This window comes from Mustela nigripes, chromosome 18 (assembly GCF_022355385.1).
Source record: "Mustela nigripes isolate SB6536 chromosome 18, MUSNIG.SB6536, whole genome shotgun sequence".
NCBI lineage: Eukaryota > Metazoa > Chordata > Mammalia > Carnivora > Mustelidae > Mustela > Mustela nigripes.
This window is the reverse complement of record NC_081574.1, coordinates 31,703,424-31,725,598: the sequence shown is the minus strand read 5'-3', so window position 1 is coordinate 31,725,598 and position 22,175 is coordinate 31,703,424. Positions and strand designations below refer to the sequence as shown.

The window sequence follows — 22,175 nt, the reverse complement described above, 5'->3', positions numbered from 1 at the left end:
TCCTATGCTTTGAAACCCTTTTCACCAGCCCCCCCCACTCCCGCCAAAGATACGTGTTGACTGTTTTGACTCTCCATTCTTTGTCATCTTAAAATATTTAAGAGCTGATTTCTGAAGTCAGTGGAACAGTCAAGGCTCCTTTCTCAATCATTCTCTAGCTATTTTTGTATTCGGTGGAATAATTCTATAGCATCAGCACTCAGGAGTCAACCCTGATTCCACATTGCCTGCAAGTTTCGGCCAAATGCTCTGCCCTCCTTTCCGGTCTTCTGTGAACTGGTCCCACCATATCCAAAGTGACTTTGTTTCTGTAGCACTTGAACACCAATCCAAGCTCTAGTCTGGTCAATCCCTGAGCTCTTCAGGCTCACCTCAGTGTTACTGACTCCCCTTAGGAGACCCTTTTCTCTCCTATGTAAAAATGTCCTATTTCTCAGGCACAGATCAGTTTCTGAGGCATTCATGATCTCTTTGGTAATTACTCTGCTTACAGGAATGTCACACCTCTCTGGACAGTTTATCTTACTTATAGTCACTACAATACAATGTGGGAGGGGATGCCTGGCTAGCTCAGTCTGTACAGCATGAGACTCAATCTCAGGCCTGTGAGTTCGAGACCCACACTGGGTGTAGGGCTTACTTAAAAAACAAAACAAAACAAAACAAAACTTGGGATGCCTGGGTGGCTCAGTTGGTTAAGCAGCTACCTTTGGCTCAGGTCATGATCCCAGCATCCTGGGATCCAGCCCCACATCGGGCTCCTTGCTCAGCAGGGAGCCTGCCTCTCCCTCTGCCTCTGCCTGCCACTCTGTCTGCCTGTACTTGCTCTCTCTCCCTCTCTCTCTCTAACAAATAAATAAAATCTTAAAAATTAAAAAAATAAAAAAAAATACAATGTAGATTTTTTTTTCCAGATGTATACTTCAGAACTGTTCATTTGATTTACTTTAGACTTTTGAATCACGGTCAATTATGGGTCTCTAACATATAAATCATATTTAAATGATTTGCTCATGAATAATTGGCACGGCAACCAGAGAATCACAGCAAGAAAAACAGGAAAAATGAAACTTGCTTGATTATTTACTGATTGGTCGAAAAGAAGTTGATGTTATTGATTACCAATGTGTTTAATTTGTACATGCTTTTGCTCCCTCCCATAACTAGAAATAATTAAGGACAAGTGTTATGCTCTCTGAATGCTAGCCAAGGCTGCAGGAAATCCCAGGGCCTGCTGGATCTGCCTTATATTAGCTCTGGCAGATAATTAGATAAACACAAAGCTGGTTTTGCATTGGCAACACCACTGCGATTGAATATGTCAGGCAGACCCTGAAGATGAGAAGAGGGGGTCTATTCTGTTCTCCTCTCGAAGCTCAAAGTTCCTGTAGGCAGTAGAACACAGAGACACCACCACCAGCCCTGTGTTCCTCCAACTCTTCCAAAGATCAAAACCACAGAAAAACCAAAAGAGCATTAAACAGAGCCCATCTCTGGTTTCCACTCTTTCGAGTTTTTAATTTCCTAGCTGCATGTTGGTTTTGGTTCATTTCAAAGATACTGCTCAGAACTTACACTTTAGAGACCAGACTGGGGACACACATTACTGGCTTCGTTCAATTCTTGCTTCTTCACCCGCCCCTCCTATCCCCACCCCTACCCAGCCTGTACAGACTATTCCAACATCGACGGCTCCTTTGAAAATGCACTCTGAGCACATCCGTAGAGGACAAATGCTGAAAACACGAGGGTTTTAGAGATTTCTCCCAGCGTTTCCCTGCTGGCCAGAGGTATCTGGGTAATTAGTGACATTCTGGGACTGAACGGCAAAAACACCCACCTGAATAAAAAGTCAGAAGACCCGAGATACATTATTAGTAAATAAAAACAGCTCTAGGGACATCTTCTACCTACAAATTGTTCCAGATCCCATCATGTTAATTAGGGGAGGTCAGACAGGTACACAACAGAGAGCTTATGGGTGTCACTCCTCTTGACAGTGACCTTCCAGAATTGGCTCTCAGTCAAAGCACACGATTAGTGTGCAATTAGGAGACGACGTCTTACCCCCCCTTTCAAATCTGAGGTCTCTTTATAGAAATGCCCTTGTATTTTCTAAACTCAGACAAGTCAGTGTCCATAATGACCATGTTCACAAGGAGCATTTGCATATTTCATTTTTGAGGAAGATCATTTGAATTTCTAGAATCCATACCATCTTAGTTATGAAATTCTATCCATTCCCACTGGTCGTCTGTGTTAGGTTTTTTTTTTTTTTTTTTTTTTTGTGATAAACAGAGTAAAATATGCTCTTGAGTCGCTGCAAACACTTCTAAGCACGGGTCCACAAAGACTTTATCAGAAATTGGCCTCAAAGTAATAAAATGCTATGTTTCTATCTCAGCTCCAAGGGAAGATGTCTATTAAAATCCTCTTTCTATCCAATAAATTAATTTGCTTTGATTCCCTCCCTTCCAACCACAATAGGAATACACACACATTCAAAAACCAAACACAGTTCAGATAATATAAATTTAAGGAATTAACTTATTGGTTAAGGTCCTGATGATTACTTTCTTTACCTCAAGGCAGGAGTGATATCTAAATTCTTTAAAAATCTAAAAACCCCCTAAGACATTAAAAATAGAGCTACCCTATAACCCAGCAATTGCACTACTGGGTATTTACCCTAAAGACACAGATGTAGTGAAAAGAAGGGGCACAGGCACCCCAGTGTTCATAGCAGCCATGTCTACAATAGCTAAACTGTGGAAAGAGCCAAGATGCCCTTCAGCAGATGAATGGATGAAGATGTGGCCCATATATACAGTGGAATATTCCTCAGCCATCAGGATGAATACCCACCATTTGCATCGACATGGACGGAACTGGAGGGGATTATGCTGAGTGAAGTAAGTCCAGCAGAGAAAGACAATTATCATATGGTTTCACTAATATGTGGAACATAAGGAATAGCTCGGAGGACCACAGGAGAAGGGAGGGAAAGCTGAACAGGAAGAAATCAGAGAGGGAGATGAACCATGAGAGACTCTGGAGTTCAGGAAACAAACTGAAGGTTCCAGAATGGAGCGGGCATGCTCTGGTTTCTCTTCAGATCGTATAAATCTTTTGCCTTTTACAAAGTGGAGGGGGGTGGGGGGAATAGCGTAACCAGGTGATTGGTATTAAGGAGCGCACCTGTTGTGATGAACGCGGAGTGTTATATGCAACTAATGAATTGCTGAACATCACATCAACAACTAACGATGTACATACACTGGCTAACTGAATAAGAAAATTAAAAACCTTCTACAATTAAGTGCTGGTCTTGACATAGGGTCGTGTAGCTTCCTGCTGTGTCCAGAGTTGTCCCTTTTGTTGGATCATAGGGAAGTGTGGGTAGGGAATGGACGGGGATATGATTCAGGAGGGTGGTTGTTTAATGACTATTTACCAGTTGCTAAGAAAATACTTAGCAATTGATAGACATCGGCTATCAGTCCTGCCTTAAAAATATTTTGCTTAAAGAGAAATTGTGAGGAAACCTTGACTTGTACATTTTTAAAAAAAGATTTTATTTATTTTGACAGAGCAAGCACAAGCAGGGGGAGCCAGAGAAGCAGACTCCCTGCTGATTAGGGAGCCTGACGCAGGGCTCCAACCCAGGGCCCTGGGATCATGAGCTGAGCCTAAGGCGGACACTTGACCAACTGAGCCACCCAGGTGTCCCAACTTGTACATTTTTTTAAGCTTCATCAGTCCCTATGCTAGCCATACGTGTTCCTACCATTACAGACTGAGTGACTTGCACGCAGTCTATCTCTGTGTTTTCCACCTATTCCCAATCCCTAGAATAGTAAATGGAATGTAGTAGGCTCTTGATAAGTATTTGTTGAATACTTCAACAAGTTTTTGTGGAATACAAAATCAGGGTCCATAAATTCCCTAAGGTCTATACAAATTCCTAGGATACTATAGCCTTTCAGTGAAGGAATTGAAATGGAATGCTAGAGGCTTGATTTGCTAATTCATTTTCTACGTGAGGCTAACATGGTTTTACCTTTGTTTCATATGTAGAAGTTGTCTCCCCTCATGCTGCTGGATAGTCCTCCAAATGGCTAATTTTACATACAAACAAATTAAAATTTCTCCTCAAAACTGGCTAAAAAACAAGTATCTGAAAGCACTGACATGCCCATGGTATTGTTTTTATATTTTATATGCACACATGTATTAACCATAAGCTATTGAAAATTACCTATGAAATATACATACATACATATATGTATATGCAAGCTACATTTAAGATATAATAATTTCATGTTTTTATCATGGGCTGAAATCTAGAAATCATCTTGCCCAACCTGCTCTTTTTATTTGTTTTTTATTTTTTTTTAAAGATTTTATTTATTTATTTGACAGACAGAGATCACAAGTAGGCAGAGAGAGAGAGAGGGAGGGAGGAAGCAGGCTCCCTGCCAAGTAGAGAGCCCGATGGGGGACTCAATCCCAGGACCCTGAGATCATGACCTGAGGTTTAACCCACTGAGCCACCCAGGTGCCCCCAACCTGTTCTTTTTAATAGATATGGATGCAAAGCACAGAATCCGGAGAGATTTGCTCAAGGTCACATGTTAGTTAACAATACAACTGAACAAAGACCCAGGACTCCTGATTCCTGGTTCTGAGCCCTTTTTACTATCCCGTGATCTCTTTCTCCGTGATCTTGGCAATTTTCCACTCCACTGAACACTCACACTGTCCTCTGGCAAACACATGTATTCAAAGCCAGGTCTTTTCTTACTGTAATACGGACACTTCTCTGGAGAAAGGGGAAGGCCAGGGTGATGAGGATGTCTGCTGCTGATGTTAACATCTTCATTTTAGGTATTACCTTTCTCCATGACCTTGAAGAGACGCATACATATGTAATTTAAGGAGAAAAGGTAGAGTCAACACAAAGAAGTTTCCTCTCTATTAATTCATGTTGGTAGTACACCCCAGAGGCCACTGAATTCTCTCCTCTGTTTTAAATCACTTCCTTGATTGGGTTCTTGCCATTTCTTTTATAGCTGGACCACTCCATGATCTCAGGCATTAAATCTTCCTCTAGTCTAGACTAATATTTCTTACCCAGAGTTGTGTACTGTTGAATCCCGATTAGATATACTGCAGAGGTAGAATCTGGATTCACACTACTAATGAAATGGAAAGAGTTTATTTTACATGCCAGAAAGCCAAATTTTTGGAAACTTCCAAAGAAGGACGTTGGACATCCATAGTTACTGATAAACCAAACATAGGAAGTATTTTTTAAAAATATGGCAAAATTGCTAATTTTCAGATGTGGGAATGCAGAATAGGGGAAGTACCAGATGTGTAACAAATATTAATCCAGAATGGTTGGCAACAGTTCGGTAATTCTGGAATCTGTATATACAGTCTCATAATGTGTATGCTCGAATTCTTTTCTAGGGAAAAAGAATTTTTGAATTTGTGTTGGAAAAATTAGGACTTTATAAAAATTGATTTTCTGAGGAGATGGTCAGAACAGGTGTATTTTATAACGTGAAGGAAACCTATCTAATTTCCAGTCGATATTGTGAGGACTGATTCTCTCATGTGGGATCATCCAGGCCCCTCTCTGTGGCCTTCCCCTTATGTGATTTTGAATTACTGGTGAGAATCAAAGAATTTTAGAATGGGTTGGGAACTCAAAAATCACCTGTCTCCTCCTCAGGACCAAGTTCCACCTGCAAAGGGAGGCTGGAAGACGAAGAGCTCTCTGTTCAGCTGTTCAGAAAAAGCTGAGTGTTCTGAGAAAGGACAGTCAACCTCTGGTTTGATACAGCGTTTAAGAATCATCATGATTCCCAGGTCCCTGGGTGGCTCAGTGAGATGAGAGTCCGCCTTTTGATTTTGGCTCAGGTCATAATCTCAGGGTCCTGGGATGGAGCCCTGGGATAAGCTCCATGCTCAGTGGGAGTCTGCTTGAGATTTTTTTTCTCCCTCCCCTCCCTCTGCCTCTCCCCTGCTCACAAGCTCTGTGTCTCTCACTCTCAAATAAATGTCTTTAAAAAAAAAAAAAAAAAGAAACATCATGATTCTTAAACTCTATTTTCCCACAACTATCAATCAGAACCGGATGGTATAAAGAACACAATTTGTATTTCATAGATTTTAATGACAAGTACGTTTTATTTCATTACATATACTATATTCATCAGATATATTAGGAAATGTTTTAAGAAAATATCTGAAGTGTCATAGTGTCAATATTTAGCAGAATAAGGAAAACATAGTTTTTCTTCCACAGGAATTCCTTCCCTAGAAGACACACACATGATAATTAATTTCACAAATGGAACACTTTCTGTGGATGCCTTACACGGATTAGCTCATCTCCTCCTCATAAAGAACCCTTTTCAACAGGCACTATTAGAACTTCAAAAAAAAAAAAAAAATATATATATATATATATATATATATATATATATATATATATATATAAAAGATTTTATTTATTTATTTGACAGAGATTACAAATAAGCAGAGAGGCAGGTAGAGAGAGAGGAAGGGAAGCAGGCTCCCCACTGACCAGAGAGCTGATGCGGGGCTCAATCCCAGGACCCTGGGATCATGACCTGAGTCGGAGGCAGAGGCTTTAACCCACTGAGCCACCCAGGTGCCCCTAAAATATATATTTGTTAAAGATTTTATTTGAGAGTGAGAGAGCGAGCAGGGGGGGAGGGACAAGCACTCTCCTTGCTTAGCGTGGAGCCCAATGTTGAGTCTCGATCTCCCAATCCCAACTTGGGCTGAAATTGGACACGTAACGACGGAGCCACCCAGGTGCTCTGATACTATTCAAGCTTTTGTTTTACAGAGGAGTAAATTTAGGCTTGGAGAAATTACTTGCTCATAGGACTGTAATTAGAATTCAAACTCAAGCAGGCTGACCCCAGAGCCCTGACTTTTCAACCTATTCTTCACCTACAGGATAAATGTCCAGATGTACTAGACTTGGCTCACCCATTTCTTTCAATCCAAGCTTCAGATCCATTTCTAATCTTTGAAAAGGAGAATAACCAGTTTCAACTCAGAATCACAGAGAACCTTCAAAGGCTATTCAGCCTCTGCTCTGAATGCCAGATTCACCATCCTGGGTTGGCCTCCATGAGCTCAACTTCTGTACCTTCCGACAATCAGTCCCAGGTCAGTGCTGATGATGTCCCTGAGCTTCTTGGGTATGGCTTCTACAAATATTTCTATTTACTTTGTTATGGATGTGCATTCCCACCAACTATCTGGTTCTCTGGCCGAAATTTCACTTCCTTAAGAAACGTTCGTAAGTTTTCTAATGGGATGTCTCGAGTTCATGCTGCCATGGGGATCTGTTCTTATCTGTTTACTTTTCTTGGGTTTTTGTTTTTTCCAATCTAAGTAATATGATCTGGAGGTAATGTATCCTGCTCTCCAGCTGCCCAAATTTAATTTTATAGTCCTTCCTATTTACAGTGGAGGTGTTTTATTTCAATTGTGCTCATAAAATGAACCAAGTTAACATGATGTGCCTGAGATAAACGATCTTCCAGAGATGTTTCTTTTTTTTTTAAATGATTTTTTTTAAGATTTTATTTATTTATTAGACAGAGAGAGAACACAAGTAGGCAGAGAGGCAGGCAGAGAGAGAGAGGGAAGCAGGCTCCCTGCTGAGCAGAGAGCCCGATGCAGGACTCGATCCCAGAACCCTGAGATCACAACCTGAGCCGAAGGCAGTGGCTTAACCCACTGAGCCACCCAGGCGCCCATTCCAGAGATGTTTCTGAAGCATGCGTAGCACTTTCTGTCCAATTCCACCAAAACAATGTAAGCATAGTATAAAAGTACACATTGAGATATGTGGGTGGGGCATGGGACAGGAAAAGGTGGATGGAATAGACGGACGATACAATAGTTGCCTTGATTTCAATTAGTTGGGAGAGAAACTCTTCCCTAGGTTCCTCTGTCATGACTATGTGTGTGTAGCATGCAGGTCTATAAGGAACTAAAGAGAAGGTGATGACAGAAGAAAACTGTTCTAGATGGAAAAAGGCACATTAAGTGTTTTAAAACCAGTTACTTAGAAGGGTCATAGATTTTTAATGACTTACAAAATAGACATCCATCACAGACCAATGGATGAAAGCCAAACTTTACTTGGAAGGAGGATTATGCTAGATAAATGATCGGATGTCTTTATCTTTTTATTAATGAGGCTAAAAGTAGAGAAGTCTATAATGGATGGATAACAAAGGGGAGAGATTTTATGGTAATTTGTTGGATATGGTTAATTCTTTATCTTCTTTATGCTCCATTCCACTCAGGACATGATGCAAAAATGACAGTTTTAGCCTTATAGAATTAAAAAACTGCTTTCACTAAAACACATGAGTATTAAGATATCTCTGCTTTATTTTCTTTTTTAATTAAGCACACTGGAAACTTTAGTCATGAGGCACTCCACTCTGTCTCATTAAAGCTTGTTACTCACAGGCTTTCTTATTGGGTCCCATAATGGGAAAGTGTTTACTGGGGCATGGGGGAGAGATTGTTGCTAAGCTGCTAATGATACCATATGTGTCCAAATCTACACTCTTATTACTCCTGTGGGTCTGCAATATTATATCCACTTCTGCTATGCAATATACATGAAGGCAACTCTGAATTAATCAATTGTTATACAGAAAGGCAGCTGTTGGGTATTTCAAGGAAAAACCTTTGTGCAAGAAGGAAAACCTACTATGTACTATAAATGGGATGGAAATGGGTTTTTAATATTAAAACTACTTGGGAGAATTAGCAGGCAGTACTTAACTTCTTGACAACTTAAGAATGCACTGTGCTAGGATGTTATCCTACTGGCGCCATTTTCCTTTTGCTATGTAAAGTTTATGCTGTAATTAAGCAATTGTGCAGTGCAGCTGGCTCTCAAATACGAACTTATCCAACACAAAGTTTAAGAATGAGACAAGTAGGTATTCTGGACTCTTCTGCCTGAAGGAAAGGAAAGAATGGGTTTTGTTTTGGTAAAGGGAAACTCACCCTTTGTAATCCTATATACAAAAAGTAGGCATTCTGTAAACCAGTAGCAAAAAGAGTTGTTTTGGATGCACTGAGCTAACCCAGAATGAAAATTTTCCTCTTCTGTGCCCTAGGAAAGACCGAGAAGGGACCCAGGTAATTACTGTAATGGATAACAATAAAGCTCAGAAGGGTCCAAGAGAAAATGCTTACCAACTCAGCCTTTCCTTTGATGCAATTACAGGCTCACCTTTTCAGGAGCTTCCTTTAGGTCATTTTAGCGGATCATTCAATAGACAATGCGGTTAGATTATTAGAGGTAGCTTGGGGATATTTACTTGAACCCGCTGCTGTACAGGTGTCTTTACCCTTGATTTTGTTTCCAAACTGTCTATTCAAACTTTTCCTATCAATATACCCATCAGAAATGAAACCAAACCAGCATTCAACTGATACTTTGGTTTTCTGAGCTGTCAACGTTGAACTGACCTATCTCACATCTTTGACAAGGACGGATTAGCTACCAGGTAGCTCAGCCTTAAAGATTTCCTCTCTCTTTCAGACCCCCGTGGCATTCCTCTGGCTTCAGTCTCATGACACAGCTAGGCACTAATCTCCTCTGAAGCAGACCGATTTAATCTTCTCAAGCCACAGCCCTTCGTTTTCTATCTGCTAGAAGAGAGGGAGAGGGAACAGGCTTCTCTTTTTCCTCAGGTTCAAGCTTAACACCCCACCAATTTCACCCTCTGTTCCCGTCAATGAGGCACACACCTGTTATTGACTTCTGGCTGCAACCCTCCCAGCACAGAAGCCACTAGGTTCACCAAGTAGAAAGAGCCTTGGTCAGAAAACTACCCGAGGCTGGTGGTTAAGCTTAGAAAAGTGTCTTGATAATCATACCACAAAATTATCTTTCTGGAAGAGAAATGCACTAGCATAAAAGCAGTGGATACATAGTTTAGCTTGTAATTTGGATCCTCGGACTGTTATTGGCAAAGATTGCCTGATCTTACTCTCACCAGTCTTGGGCATTTATTTTCTTGTGGAAAGCATTTAGGTGTGGCCGTCTGTGATAGCATAACACTAAGGTTCTGTGCACCAGTCACAACTGACCAAGCAACAATCACACCCAAATATTAAAGCAATCATTCAGAGCTGGCAGCTCCATCTCTAGGAGAAATGCAGCCTTCAGGGACAACTGAGCAAGTCCAGATACTCTCTTGAAAGCTAAATAAAATCTAAGAATTGTAGGTCATCCAAGAGTCAGCAGTGCCATTGTTAAACCTCCAAGAAAAGCTGGGAACTGAAGAATTGCTTGAGGGTCATGTTTGGCATGAAAGGAAAAAAAAAATCAGAATGAAGGAGATTTCCCAACTGTAACATGACCTAGATCCTTTGCAAAGCTCCTGTTCCACAAAGCTGTTGCCCGATGCTATTTTAATCAAATCCGGCGCTCATCGCTGAAACAGCTAGTTTTACCAAGAGCACTATGGCAGACGACCAGTGACACGTGCGGTGATGTTGGCACCATTTAACTAGACTGCTGTTCATTGCTTCCTGCAGAGATGGTAAAATGGAATCCATTTTCCTTGACACTGGTAGCCAGGCTCTCTCTATGTTCTGGTGTTGGGCTCGTGTAAACACACCCTTTTCCATTGATATAAAAATAGATCTTATTCACCTCTATGATTTCAGAGGCTTTCTTCTTTTTCCCTCAAAATGCTTAGTCATTGTAGCCTTCAAGCGTCTCTGAGCGTATCTGACTGACATCTCAATAAGCATAAGACGGAGGCTAAGGAAGCTAGAAAACCATGCTTGGGTAGACAACGGAGGAATGTGCAGAGGGGAAAGGCTCACAGCATTTTAAACTCATGGCGGAACTTCACAGTGATCTTAGTTCCAATGCCGGACATATTCCAGGGTTCCTCGTCTCCCTAGTGATTTTATTTCCACTATAGGAAAACAGAAACCAAAAACGCACTAAATTATACATGTGTGACTAAAACCATACATGGCCAATGTCTACAGAGAGGTTCATTCCATAAATGAACAGACTGCTTCAAGCAACCACCTCAGCTATGGCCATGACCCACTCTAGCGGCAGAACGAAGCTCTGGAACTTCACAAGTACATACGCATCCGTGGTGATTTAGTTTTATGGGTCAACTTGACTAGGCCATCAGCTGCCCAAGTATTTGGTTGAAAATCATGCTGTTTGAGTGTTTTGGGATGAGGTCAACATTTAAATTGGCAGACTGAGAAAACAGACTGCCCTCCGTGATGTAGGTGAGCCAAAGCCAAGCTCAGTTTAAGGCATAACCATCCCCTGAGTAAGAGAATTCTCCTGCCTGTCTTTGAACTGAGACACTGAGACATTTGCCTCTAAAGATTTTGGACTTGCTGGCTTTTATAATCAAGTATAAAATATATATATATATATATATATATGGAAATGGCTCACTTATATATAGTTTATTATATATAAATATGTATATATAAATATATAAGAACTATATAAGTACATATAATATATATATTTATAATTTATATAATTTATAATTATATATATTATATATAATACATATTATATATATATATATATATATATAATTAAACTGAGCCAAGCTCAGTTTAAGGCATAACCATCCCCTGAGTAAGAGAATTCTCCTGCCTAACTGTCTTTGAACTGAGACATTTGCCTCTAAAGATTTTGGACTTGCTGGCTTTTATAATCAAATGAGCCATTTCCATATATATATATGGAATATATATATGGAATACATATATGGAATAATTTATTTTTCTATTATATATATGTATATGGAAATGGCTCATTTATATATAGTTTATTATATATAAATATGTTATATATAAATACAAAGATATATATGTACATATAAAAATATATATATTTATAATTTATATAATTTATAATTTAATAAGGTATATATGTATTAAGGGGTGCGTGTGTGTGTGTTTATACAGCTTTCAAATTTGAGACTTGAGGTCTAGGCTGACCAGGACACTTTAAGGACTGGTAATTCCTTTCAGCTCTAAAGACAACTCTTACTCAAATGACAAATGCCTGTGTACCACAGTATAAGCGTGAATAGATAATATTCACATATCTGACAATTCTTTCTTCCCTCAAGGACTAACGATTGTCTGCTTCCAGCAGTACTTCAAAGACCAAGTTTTAGCCACAGATTTCCCCCAGGTGCACATCTCATCGATGGTTGATAGAGAGGGTTATTACTATGATCATCTAAAATTCAGCCAGTAGCCAAAGAGTTATACTGTCAGCAGTTCTTTAGAAGACAGCCAAGATTCACAGTCCTAACTATATCAAAATATATGGCTCTGTGTTAAAAAACAGACCTCAAAGGTCTATTTCAGAAAATGTGGTGGTAGTCAAGGATGGTCAAAAATACATTTCCTTAAACCTCTTTGCTACCGAGTTTGTGTTAAATTTCCTAACATTTTAGGAGAGAGAAAAAGGCATTCAGAGGAAGGCCAGTGGTTGGAAAACTAGAAAGCATGGCTCTGCCCTCACAGACAGCTTCTGATACAGTTTCTGGCACTGAATTGTGTGGGGCCTTTAGTACTTGGAGTTGAGAAAATAAAGGCACTATGGGCATCAAAAGTGGTCATTTCAAAGTAGTAATCATTTTTGCTAATGTTTTAAGTACCTAGATTTATTGTGAGAATACAATAGCATGTTTGAATATCCTTGCTCGGAAGGCTATCCAGAAGGCGATGCAGAAAAGTAGATCCAACTCAGACATTCCCTTCATACTGTCATTTTCCTAAATAGCAACACATATTCCTGAAAAGGTGACCAACTATTGAGCTATATTATTTTTTGCTGGCTATCTTCCAGGAAGGCTACTTAGTTCTAGAGAATGAATGTGTCCCAAATCTCCTGTTTCTTAAGGACCTAATAGCAAAGTCAACACACCTTAGCTCATCTGAGTCGGCAAGTGAAGAAGGGATTCGTATTTACTGAGCACCTACTCTGTGCCATGAAATACTCACATATATTCTTTTATCATTTAGACTTTCTAATAACAGAGTTTTTGATACTTACATGGAGGAATTAAGCGGTTGGGTGACATGCCCAGGTCACAAAGCTTGTATAAGGGACAGCACCAAAAACCTGTCTATATGATGCTTTGATCCTCCCATACTTTCTTACCTGGTCAGACTGTCACCTGGAGATGGTGATATTATAACCTTAGGAATAGAGCAAAGGCTTGGGAGTTTTGAACTGGACATTTTATTTTGGTACAAAACCACCCATATCCTCAAGGGTCATTTTTCCCCCCTATTTGTAAGGTAACGGTCACAATACATGTCCTTTGCCGCAGAACCATGGTCTCTGGAGATTATTAAAATATAAATATGGTATATAGATACATATATATGTAAAACAGTAAAAAATATATAGTAAATATATATAATACAAAATTTATAAAATACAAAATATATTAGATAAAAAATAAATGCTTTACAGTGCTGCGAAATTCTTGGCCTCAATAAAAGCATAAGGTGATCAGTAACAGAATGTCACCAAACTTTAAAATGGTGGCTAGTGAAAGAAAAGAACTGCTGAGCTAAAAAGCAACGTTAACCACTTTCTGAAATCAGCGCTCTTAAAACATTATTGGTTAGATTAGTAAGTATGCACCTTTAAGGAAGTAACAGTGAGACAATATTTAAAATGACCCTGTCACTCCTAAAAATGTATTGGGTCACTTTTTCTACTCTTCTCACTCATTTTCTTTTTGCTCTCGGAGAAGGATTTCATGTTCTGCTCATGTGTTCGAGCAAATGAATGGTCACGACATTTCTTTCCAAGTTGTGGACAAACACTGAAAATGTGAAACAGAAGGTGTTACCTAGAATGCAGAGACCATCTGTACAGTTTTCAGATTCCTGGCTTAGCCCTTCACAGAACTTGCCCCCGTTCCTTGGGGGTGGGGCCGTGCACTCCCGAATCCGCAAATGCTCGCACTCTGGGCTGCAGACCGACCATTCGCTCCACACTTCCCAGCTCCCATCCACTTCAAGGAAACAAAAGGAACCACCATTAGAATGATGCGGGCAGCTCTCAGGAGACTCACCCCAGGACTGCTGTTGTTCTTATAGCTGGATTTTTAAAGAAATCATCACTACCACCAAAAAAAAAAAAAAAAAAAAAATTCTGTTTATCTTCTCTCCATAGTTTCTTTCCTAAAGACAGAGACTAACAAAAGCCGTGGTGTAATTCTCTGCCTATTTCAGGAGGAGACCAGTTACTGAATTTAGGCAAGCATTCGCATGATCAGTGCCCCTGGGGTGGCTAATAATGTCATTACCCGTTCTTTCCCAGTCTTGCATGCCCAAGTACATCTTAGATGGACAGATAAAGTATATGGCGGTGATCACCAGTTCCTAGTGGGTTGACAGTTCAGAACAGAGAGTAGAACAAACTATCTTTAAGCCCTAAAAGCCCTAAACAATAAGAAGTTAAACCTATATATATTGACAGTATTAAAGTAAAACAGGTCAGTCAAACCCCAAGATACCAGGACTTACATAAATAGAATTTCATGGGTCACAGATTGCTGCTCTATGTAGAAATGAACACACTGATTTTAATTCCACTAAAAATTGACCCTAGAGATTATGGCAGCTGTTGGAGGCAATTGTCCCATTACCTCCTAGGAATAGCCCAACCACGTTTATGGGGGTTAAGATAGATTGTGCAATTTTTAATCTAGAGCAATGAGTCGAGAAGAGGGTAACCTAAAAAATACTGAACTTGAAGCAAAATGTCCGACTACTTGTCTCAGTTATGTTCACAAATTGGCTCCTGGGCAATCCCTTAGCCTTACTTTACTGTTTCTGTCAAGTGGGGGCTAATAAAACTCACAACACAGAGTTAAATGACATTACATGTATAAAAGTATCTTGCACAGTACCTGGCACATAGTAAGCACTCAATAAATGTTTACTGGATACAAGTTTAAAAGGAAACTCCAAGAATCAGCTGCTGGCAGAGCCGCAGCTTAGCTCTCAGCGGAACTAGATCTGAAATTTTAAAGACCCGAGGCTCAAGTCCAGTGTCCTTGGAGTTAATGTTTTATAACGCATGTGAGACCCAGGATCAATTTATTTCTCAGTGGGAGGATACGCTTTCCAGAAAGAAAGTCATCTTCCATCTCATCTACTCCTCATTGTAGAAATTGGGTTAGAGCCAGTAAGAGATGAACAAAAGAGCTTATAAGAGCCATATTTGGTCAATGAAGCTTCTACAGAAAGGAAGGCAAACACAGACCACATGTAAAATAGAAACTGCTGTGATATTGTATGATCTCCGCCAACTGCACTGGAAATAAATACAACGCCGAGAAGGTTAGTTGATTGGTAAGTGATCAAGATGGGGCCAATTTCTGCTACCTGCTTTGTGCTCATGGACAACGCCATCTTTGTTATCGTATAAGTGCCACCCGATGGGAGAACCCAAGGAGAGAAGGGAAGGCTGAGCCTGACTCGACACGGGCGATATGGAAATACTTCAAAGACTTTGGCGTGTTGATGGTGAGTGTCCAGGATCACGTGAATGAATATTAAACATTTGTACGCCCCCAAATGGAGGCCTCTCACCCAGGTGCTCGCTATCCCAGCATTTTGGACAAAGGCTGCATTGTGAGACGGTGGGAGAGGATAACTTTGGGAAGGAAGGTTCTACTCAGGGCTTCCCACCAGCTTACTAGTGTTGGTGGGTCAGAAGGGGAAAAGGGAAGCTACACATATCTCACCAGGACAAAGAGAAGTGCAGGTTATTTTCTGCACTGACATTCCCTCACAAAAGGCCCCACCATTGAGAGGAGCTGGGTTGGTGCAGGTCCGGGAACGTTTCTGCCATCCTCTACCACAGCGAACATTGCAGGCTGACCACTCTGTCCAGGAAGACCAGCCTCCATTCACTGAGAGAGAAAAGTGGGGAGGGGAGAAAGAAAGGAGAGAGGTTTTTACTGATTGCCTACTATGTGCAAGCCACTGCGCCGGGTGTTGTGAGTTCGGCATAAAGGGACCAAGAGACCCTGTGGACCCGACTGTCCGCTCCATCATGAGGCAACAGTGGGGCTCAGCCCGTCTCTATCCCTCTGTCTACTCATCTGATAGGAGAGGGACCCAGAGAGTTTCCTCTGTGGGAAATTATGAAAAACGGGAAGAAGTCATCAGCATTATCTCCAAAGCACTTGAAAAGCCAGAGTACAGGCGGAAAATATCAGCATTTGAATTTCTATTACTTTAAGTGCTTCAGAAATAAATCCCAGGGCTCTTCTGTGGTGAAAGGGAATACCTTTACTTAAATAGCTGGGAAGTTCTTTTATCAGATACCTGAGATATTCAGCACATGGTAATGTTTGTTTCTGGTGGATTTCCTGTGCCAGTAGAGGAAGTGCCCACAGCAGGTCTGGAGAGGATGGGGGTGGATGCCAGATTTGGGAAGGGCGGGAGGCAGAAGCTGCCCACTTCACTTCTTTTCAAATATAAACACGATGGGAGAAAATGAACGGCTTTTAAAATAATTTTTTTAAAAGAGGGATCGGAAATGTCACTCTCTCACAGAAGTCCAGGACTGGAGGGAAGAGCAAACACATCTCCCCCACCAAGTGGGAGAGGCAGGAGAGAGCACGGTAGTGGATGACCCCTGAAGTCCTTTCAGCTCTAAACGATGGAAGCTGTAATGAAATACACATCCCTCTCCTTCTCTGCTTTCCGTCCTCCCTACCCATTCCTGGCCTTTGGGCTGGTCTTACCATAAACCACCACGGTGGCTGACAGGCTCCTCCTCTTGGCCACGATGTTGGCTGCCATGCAGGTGTAATTGCCTGAGTCCGAGAGCCTCGCCTGCCGGATGATGAGGTTGTGGTCAGCCCTGGTGTCAATGTTCTCGTCTTGCTCGGAGTCGATGGGCTCCTCATTCTTCAGCCACTCCACCTATATGAAGAAAAGAACGCTTCCTGGTCATGAAAAAGAAAAAGAACTCTTTTCTGGAATTGCTAGGTGAGCAGTTCTAGTGTGGGGGAGATACACATTCCTAACATATAGAGCAACGGCACTGAATTTTTCCATATCTCATCCCTTTTACTTAGGCCATCTGGCATATTCAGGAAATGACTACTTGATTCAGTACATGATATGCACTGACTTTGACCCCATTTTTTTAAAAAGGCAGTGAAGGAGGGAAAAGAGGAGACTACAATTAGGTCATTTCATTATATTTCATTTTATTGCAACACGGATGACGACGACTATGTTTCCATGACAAGTCCAATAGGGAGCTCAGAAAATCAACACACATTGCAGAACTTTGTGCTGAGAGGATATTTATGTTGTCCCACAAGGTTTCAGGTCAATGTCTGCATTTAAACACATTTTAAGAAAGGTGGAATGGGGCGCCTGGGTGGCTGAGTTGGTTAAGCAGCCAACTCTTGGTCTGGTCTCAGCTCAGGTGATGATCTCTGAGTGCTGGCACGGAGCCCTGCCCCAGGCTCTGTGCTCAGAGAGGTAGTCTGCTTTCCCCTTCTTCTCCTACTACCTCTCCCCCTGCTTGCGCTCTCTCTGTCCCTCTCTCTTTCTAAAATAAACATTTAAAAAAAATTTTTTTAAAGGTGTGATAATGTATAAAGGCCAATATAATACAGATTTGGGCAATCATAGGGATTAAAATCCAAATCTCAGTGTTCTCTAGTCTTGGAGATACATTTCTCTAGTGATCAGTTATGTTAAAAACTCCTTCAATTATCCAACAGACATTTAGGCTGGGTTAAATGCCCAGCACACTTAAGGCCCAGCTTCTCTTCTGGAAGAGAGGACTTCTCTGAGCACAGACTAGTCCCATCTCTGATATACTTTCTCTAGTTTGCTCTTGGAGAACCTATTTCCCTCTTTCTAGTTCTGCTGAAATCCTACTGTTGACCCAAATGTCACTTTCCTTGGATATCTGGAGAAGACAGAGATGGAACCTTCTGCTCCCTGGATCGTCACCCCCTCCCCCAGATAGAATTCACCACCCTTAGTGCCCCTCTTTTATCAAAAGGGCCAGCTTCACCCCTGAACTGCCTACCTTCTCACTGTGTCCTGCTTCCACATCTAAACAACCTCTCCACTCTCTAGTGCCATCTTGGTAGCACTAGATGTATCTCATTTGACAACAACCATTTAGCTCTACGTATCAGCGTATATTATACGCAGATATTTAACAGACACATTAAAACCATAATTTAACACAGAAAAGCTATAGCAGTAACTACCCCAGAGAGACACCACACAGTAGCAAATGCGTTGGGGGACTTTCCCTCACACCCTGCCCAGCATTAGCGCAGGTGATTCAAAGTTGGTTTTGGAATAAGATACCTCATTGCTGTTTAAATCCAAGGAATTCTAATTTCCAATAAACAAGTGGCATCTGTTGTACAACAGTTTGGTTTTGTAAGGATTTGTTGGTCTCTGTGATGAAATTTACCCCAAGTATTCCCCCATTAACAAGAGTTCAGAGTACCAAAACATCACCATCCAAAAACTACCCTCCAAGAGGTCAATTTTGGAAAAGAAAGTGACACAAAATAGCTAAAGAAGCGATCTGAGAACTGCTTTTACATGTCAGGAAGAGGAGAAAAAGGAATGTGGTTCAGGGCCATGAAGTAAAGAGGAAAGGGTGACTACCAGCCTGAGTTCCTGAAGGGGTCACTGGGTGCCAGCCTGGAGGAGGCACAGGCACTAATGATGACCACCCTCCTCCGACCCAGGTAATCTGTGCTCCCTCTGCTCCTGCCCTTCTGGACTCCTTCCAGTCCTAGAAAGTTCAAAGCAAGTTCCCACTTCAGGGCCTTAACATTGCTGATTCCTTTGCCTGGAAAGCCTTTCCCATAAGCACCCTCACGGCTCAATCTCACTTTTCATTCAAATCTTCGATAACGGTGGTTACCTCCTCAGAGAGGTCTTGCCTAATAGACCTTTTTCCTAAGCAGCCTCCCTTCCTGCTCCACTACTCTGTCCAATCTGCTTTAATCTTCTAATATTTATCTCTACCTCATTGTCTTAAAGATAGTAATGTCTTTTGTTCTTGTAATGGTAATGCTAGGAATTTACTAAAGGGAAGTATTAGGGATACAACAAGGATCTCAACACAGTAAATTATTTTTGGTAGAGAAAGGGAGGGAGGGGAAAGAAAACATATGCCAAAGCCACATGCCAAACCGAGCTTTGTTTAAATAAATCATGATGCAACAATATGATTTAATGTTATGTAGACATGGAAAGTCATGATTTCAAGTTGTGAAAACATAGAAAATGCTCCTAATACATGAAAGAGTCAAAATGCAAAATTATATGTTTAGTGCTATCATAAATTCATAAAACAAAAAAAAAATCATGAACATATATATACTTAAAAAATGGAAGAAAAATGCAATATGTTCAGAGAGGTTTTAAGAAAAACCTTTTCTTCCTGGTGGTTAATTGTGGCACATTCAACTGAAAGCTATTTAGTAATCTGACAAAATCACTTTAGCTTAAAAAATCTCTCTTAATTACCATGTGGCGCAGTGGTTTTCAAATTTATATTTAACCATAGAATGTTTCCCTCAGTCTAATGCTTATCAGAAAGCCCAAGATGAAAAAAGAGATTAGGAAATTTCTTGTAACTGCTGAAGAAGTGAGGGTATGGGAGCCACAGATGTGAGGGACCCTACACTGCATTAACATGGCCATTCCCAGAGCCACTGCTGGCAGAACTCGGGGAGAGATCATTCTTATCCTTCCCTATGTCAATCATGCCCTGCAGAGATGTTCAGTACACAACCTGTACCACCATATAAGTTGCCCCCACCATGCTATCTACCCCCTATCCACCCATATGGACCATGGACATATGCAATGGTCTGCTGCTGGGTCTCCCCAGCTCATAGTGTGAAAAACACTGTTACAGGATGTATTTGATATCATAGTTATATACACGTTGTGGTACACTCAGGTGTTTATGGTGTCCTGACTGAGGTCCCTCAATCCAATTATGTCTATAAACAAGCGGTGCATTAGGACACTCCTGACAGTGGGACTGTTTTTTTTATCTGTAAACTAATAGTTTATCCATTAAACTGATGGCAGGATCTTTATGAGGAAATCAGTTTGGTATTTTCTGGGCTTATAAAAATGACAAATTGCTTTTGGATTTACGCTTTTGTCACTTAGAGAAATTTTAAAACATTTTTGATGAGCTAAGTGCTCTTAATGTTGAGTAGTTTAATAAATAAGTTTAAAAAAAGCATGCCCTACACCAGCAGTTGCAAACTCAAATGTTCCTGGGGGCCAGGGAGGGATCATAAACTTACAGAAGTGGCCCTGGGTGCAAGACATCCATGAACATCGCTTGCATATTAAAAACAAGGGGCTGCTCATTTCCCCAAAGGAATGAGCTCACTCTCATTTGTCTTAAAAAATGTTTTCACTTTCTGTCTCTTTTGTTTTTACCACTTGAGGTAGAAACATAACTATTAAAAAAAAAAGAAGAAGAAGAAAAGAAAGAAAGAAAAAACCCACAAGTAGAATGAAAGAGATAATGAGTTCATTTTGCTTAAAAATCTCTTGCTTTAAAAGTATCATAGTGGCCTTTCAGTTTCTGGAATATGGAGCCTCCATGTCAGGGTGTATGGGAGCCGCCATTATGGCGGCCGCCATTTATGACAAAATGTAGAAGACAGGACTCGTGCAGCCACCAGTCAGTTTCAGACCGTGGCTACCAGTATAACCAGAGCTTCCAACTCTCATGAGAAAATCAGGGTCACCTAGTCTCATGTAATATTTCTTGATTCTAACACGATGGCTCAAAAATCTATTGCAAGGGCCAAAGAAAATACATCCAGGAACTAGACCCACTCCCTCTTCTCCACAGATATAACCCATCAGCCTCCTGACCACTCATGTATGTTCCCACATAGAAGGGCTTGGCGTCCTTCACTGAAGTTAATTCCTTTCCATTAGCTCTGCCTCCCCATCATCCAAAAATGGTTTGGCTCATATGTATCATATGCCACTCTCCAGGCTTTCTCCTGGAAATGTCTGACAAGTATCATAAGGGCATGAATATTGAGTTGGAAAATTATTTTACAAGAGGTTGCCAACACTGAGAGCACCTTCATTAAGCCCTTAACAGAAGCAACACAAATTTCCAAATTAGCATTATGGGATCAATACATTGACTGTCTTGAGGCTAACGGACATTTGTATCACTAAAGCCAAATGACCTTGTGCTCACAGGTCGTCTCTTTGACAGAGAGGTTTACCAGTCCAGAAGGTTGTTAGAGGCATTCACTCCTCGGAGAAACAATGCTTCATATGTTTCTCCCTATGAGGTTTAGATGGATAATCCCAGTTAGGCATGTGTGTGAAGAAACTAGTTACTTAGAGGTAATGAGCTTATGGATTTGCAGGACGCCCGCATCTATTAGCATAGTGTTATGTACAGATGGTCTGCAATTTGTAGATTTTTCCAGTTGATAAACAAATCTGGAAAAGCAGACCATCAAAGACAATTAGATTTCGTGCCAGACAGCAGGTTCCTGATCCGTCATTCTGGTTAGCTGAGGACCGAATATAAGTGATTGACGAGTATAGGTTTTCTCAACAACAGGTGACAAGGTGCAATTGGATGGGGAGGGAACCTCCTTTGGAAGAGCAATGGACTAATGCTTTGTGGGGGCTTCCCTTATCTGAGACCTGGGTTATAGGTGAAAATGTTCGCACGAGACCTAACATTTCATCCCTATGGACCTTTTGTCCGAGACATCTATGAATGTATACACATATACCTTATACTTAAATGTTTGTTTCCATCAAACATTATGTTAGAATTCTAATGCCCCTGCTCTTGTTCTTAATATTTCATAAAAGAATGAGAAGGCAGTGTTACTAAACTTTCAAAAATGTAAAAAAACAAAACAAAACAAAACAAACAAAACTAGAAAGAAAAAGCAATTTTCATAGGCCAGCTCTCTTCCTATGCAGGATCCCAAACCACTTCTCCTTTGAATTCTAGATAACATCACCCTGAAATTTTT

At 40.8% G+C, this 22,175-nt stretch overlaps 1 protein-coding gene across 2 annotated transcripts in view; it reads right to left on the bottom strand.

Annotated features, from left to right (window-relative positions):
• UNC5D (unc-5 netrin receptor D) overlaps positions 1–22,175 on the bottom strand; it is a 538,291-nt gene that overhangs the window by 92,598 nt on the left and 423,518 nt on the right. The window contains exons 5-7 of one of the 2 annotated variants that reach the window (XM_059384170.1): positions 16,875–17,055; positions 15,867–16,034; positions 13,962–14,126 (exon numbers count right to left, since the gene is read on the bottom strand). In XM_059384170.1, the coding sequence (XP_059240153.1) occupies positions 13,962–14,126; positions 15,867–16,034; positions 16,875–17,055 (514 nt within the window). The remainder of the gene's footprint in view (positions 1–13,961; positions 14,127–15,866; positions 16,035–16,874; positions 17,056–22,175) is intronic. The other variant, XM_059384171.1, reaches the window with a different exon arrangement.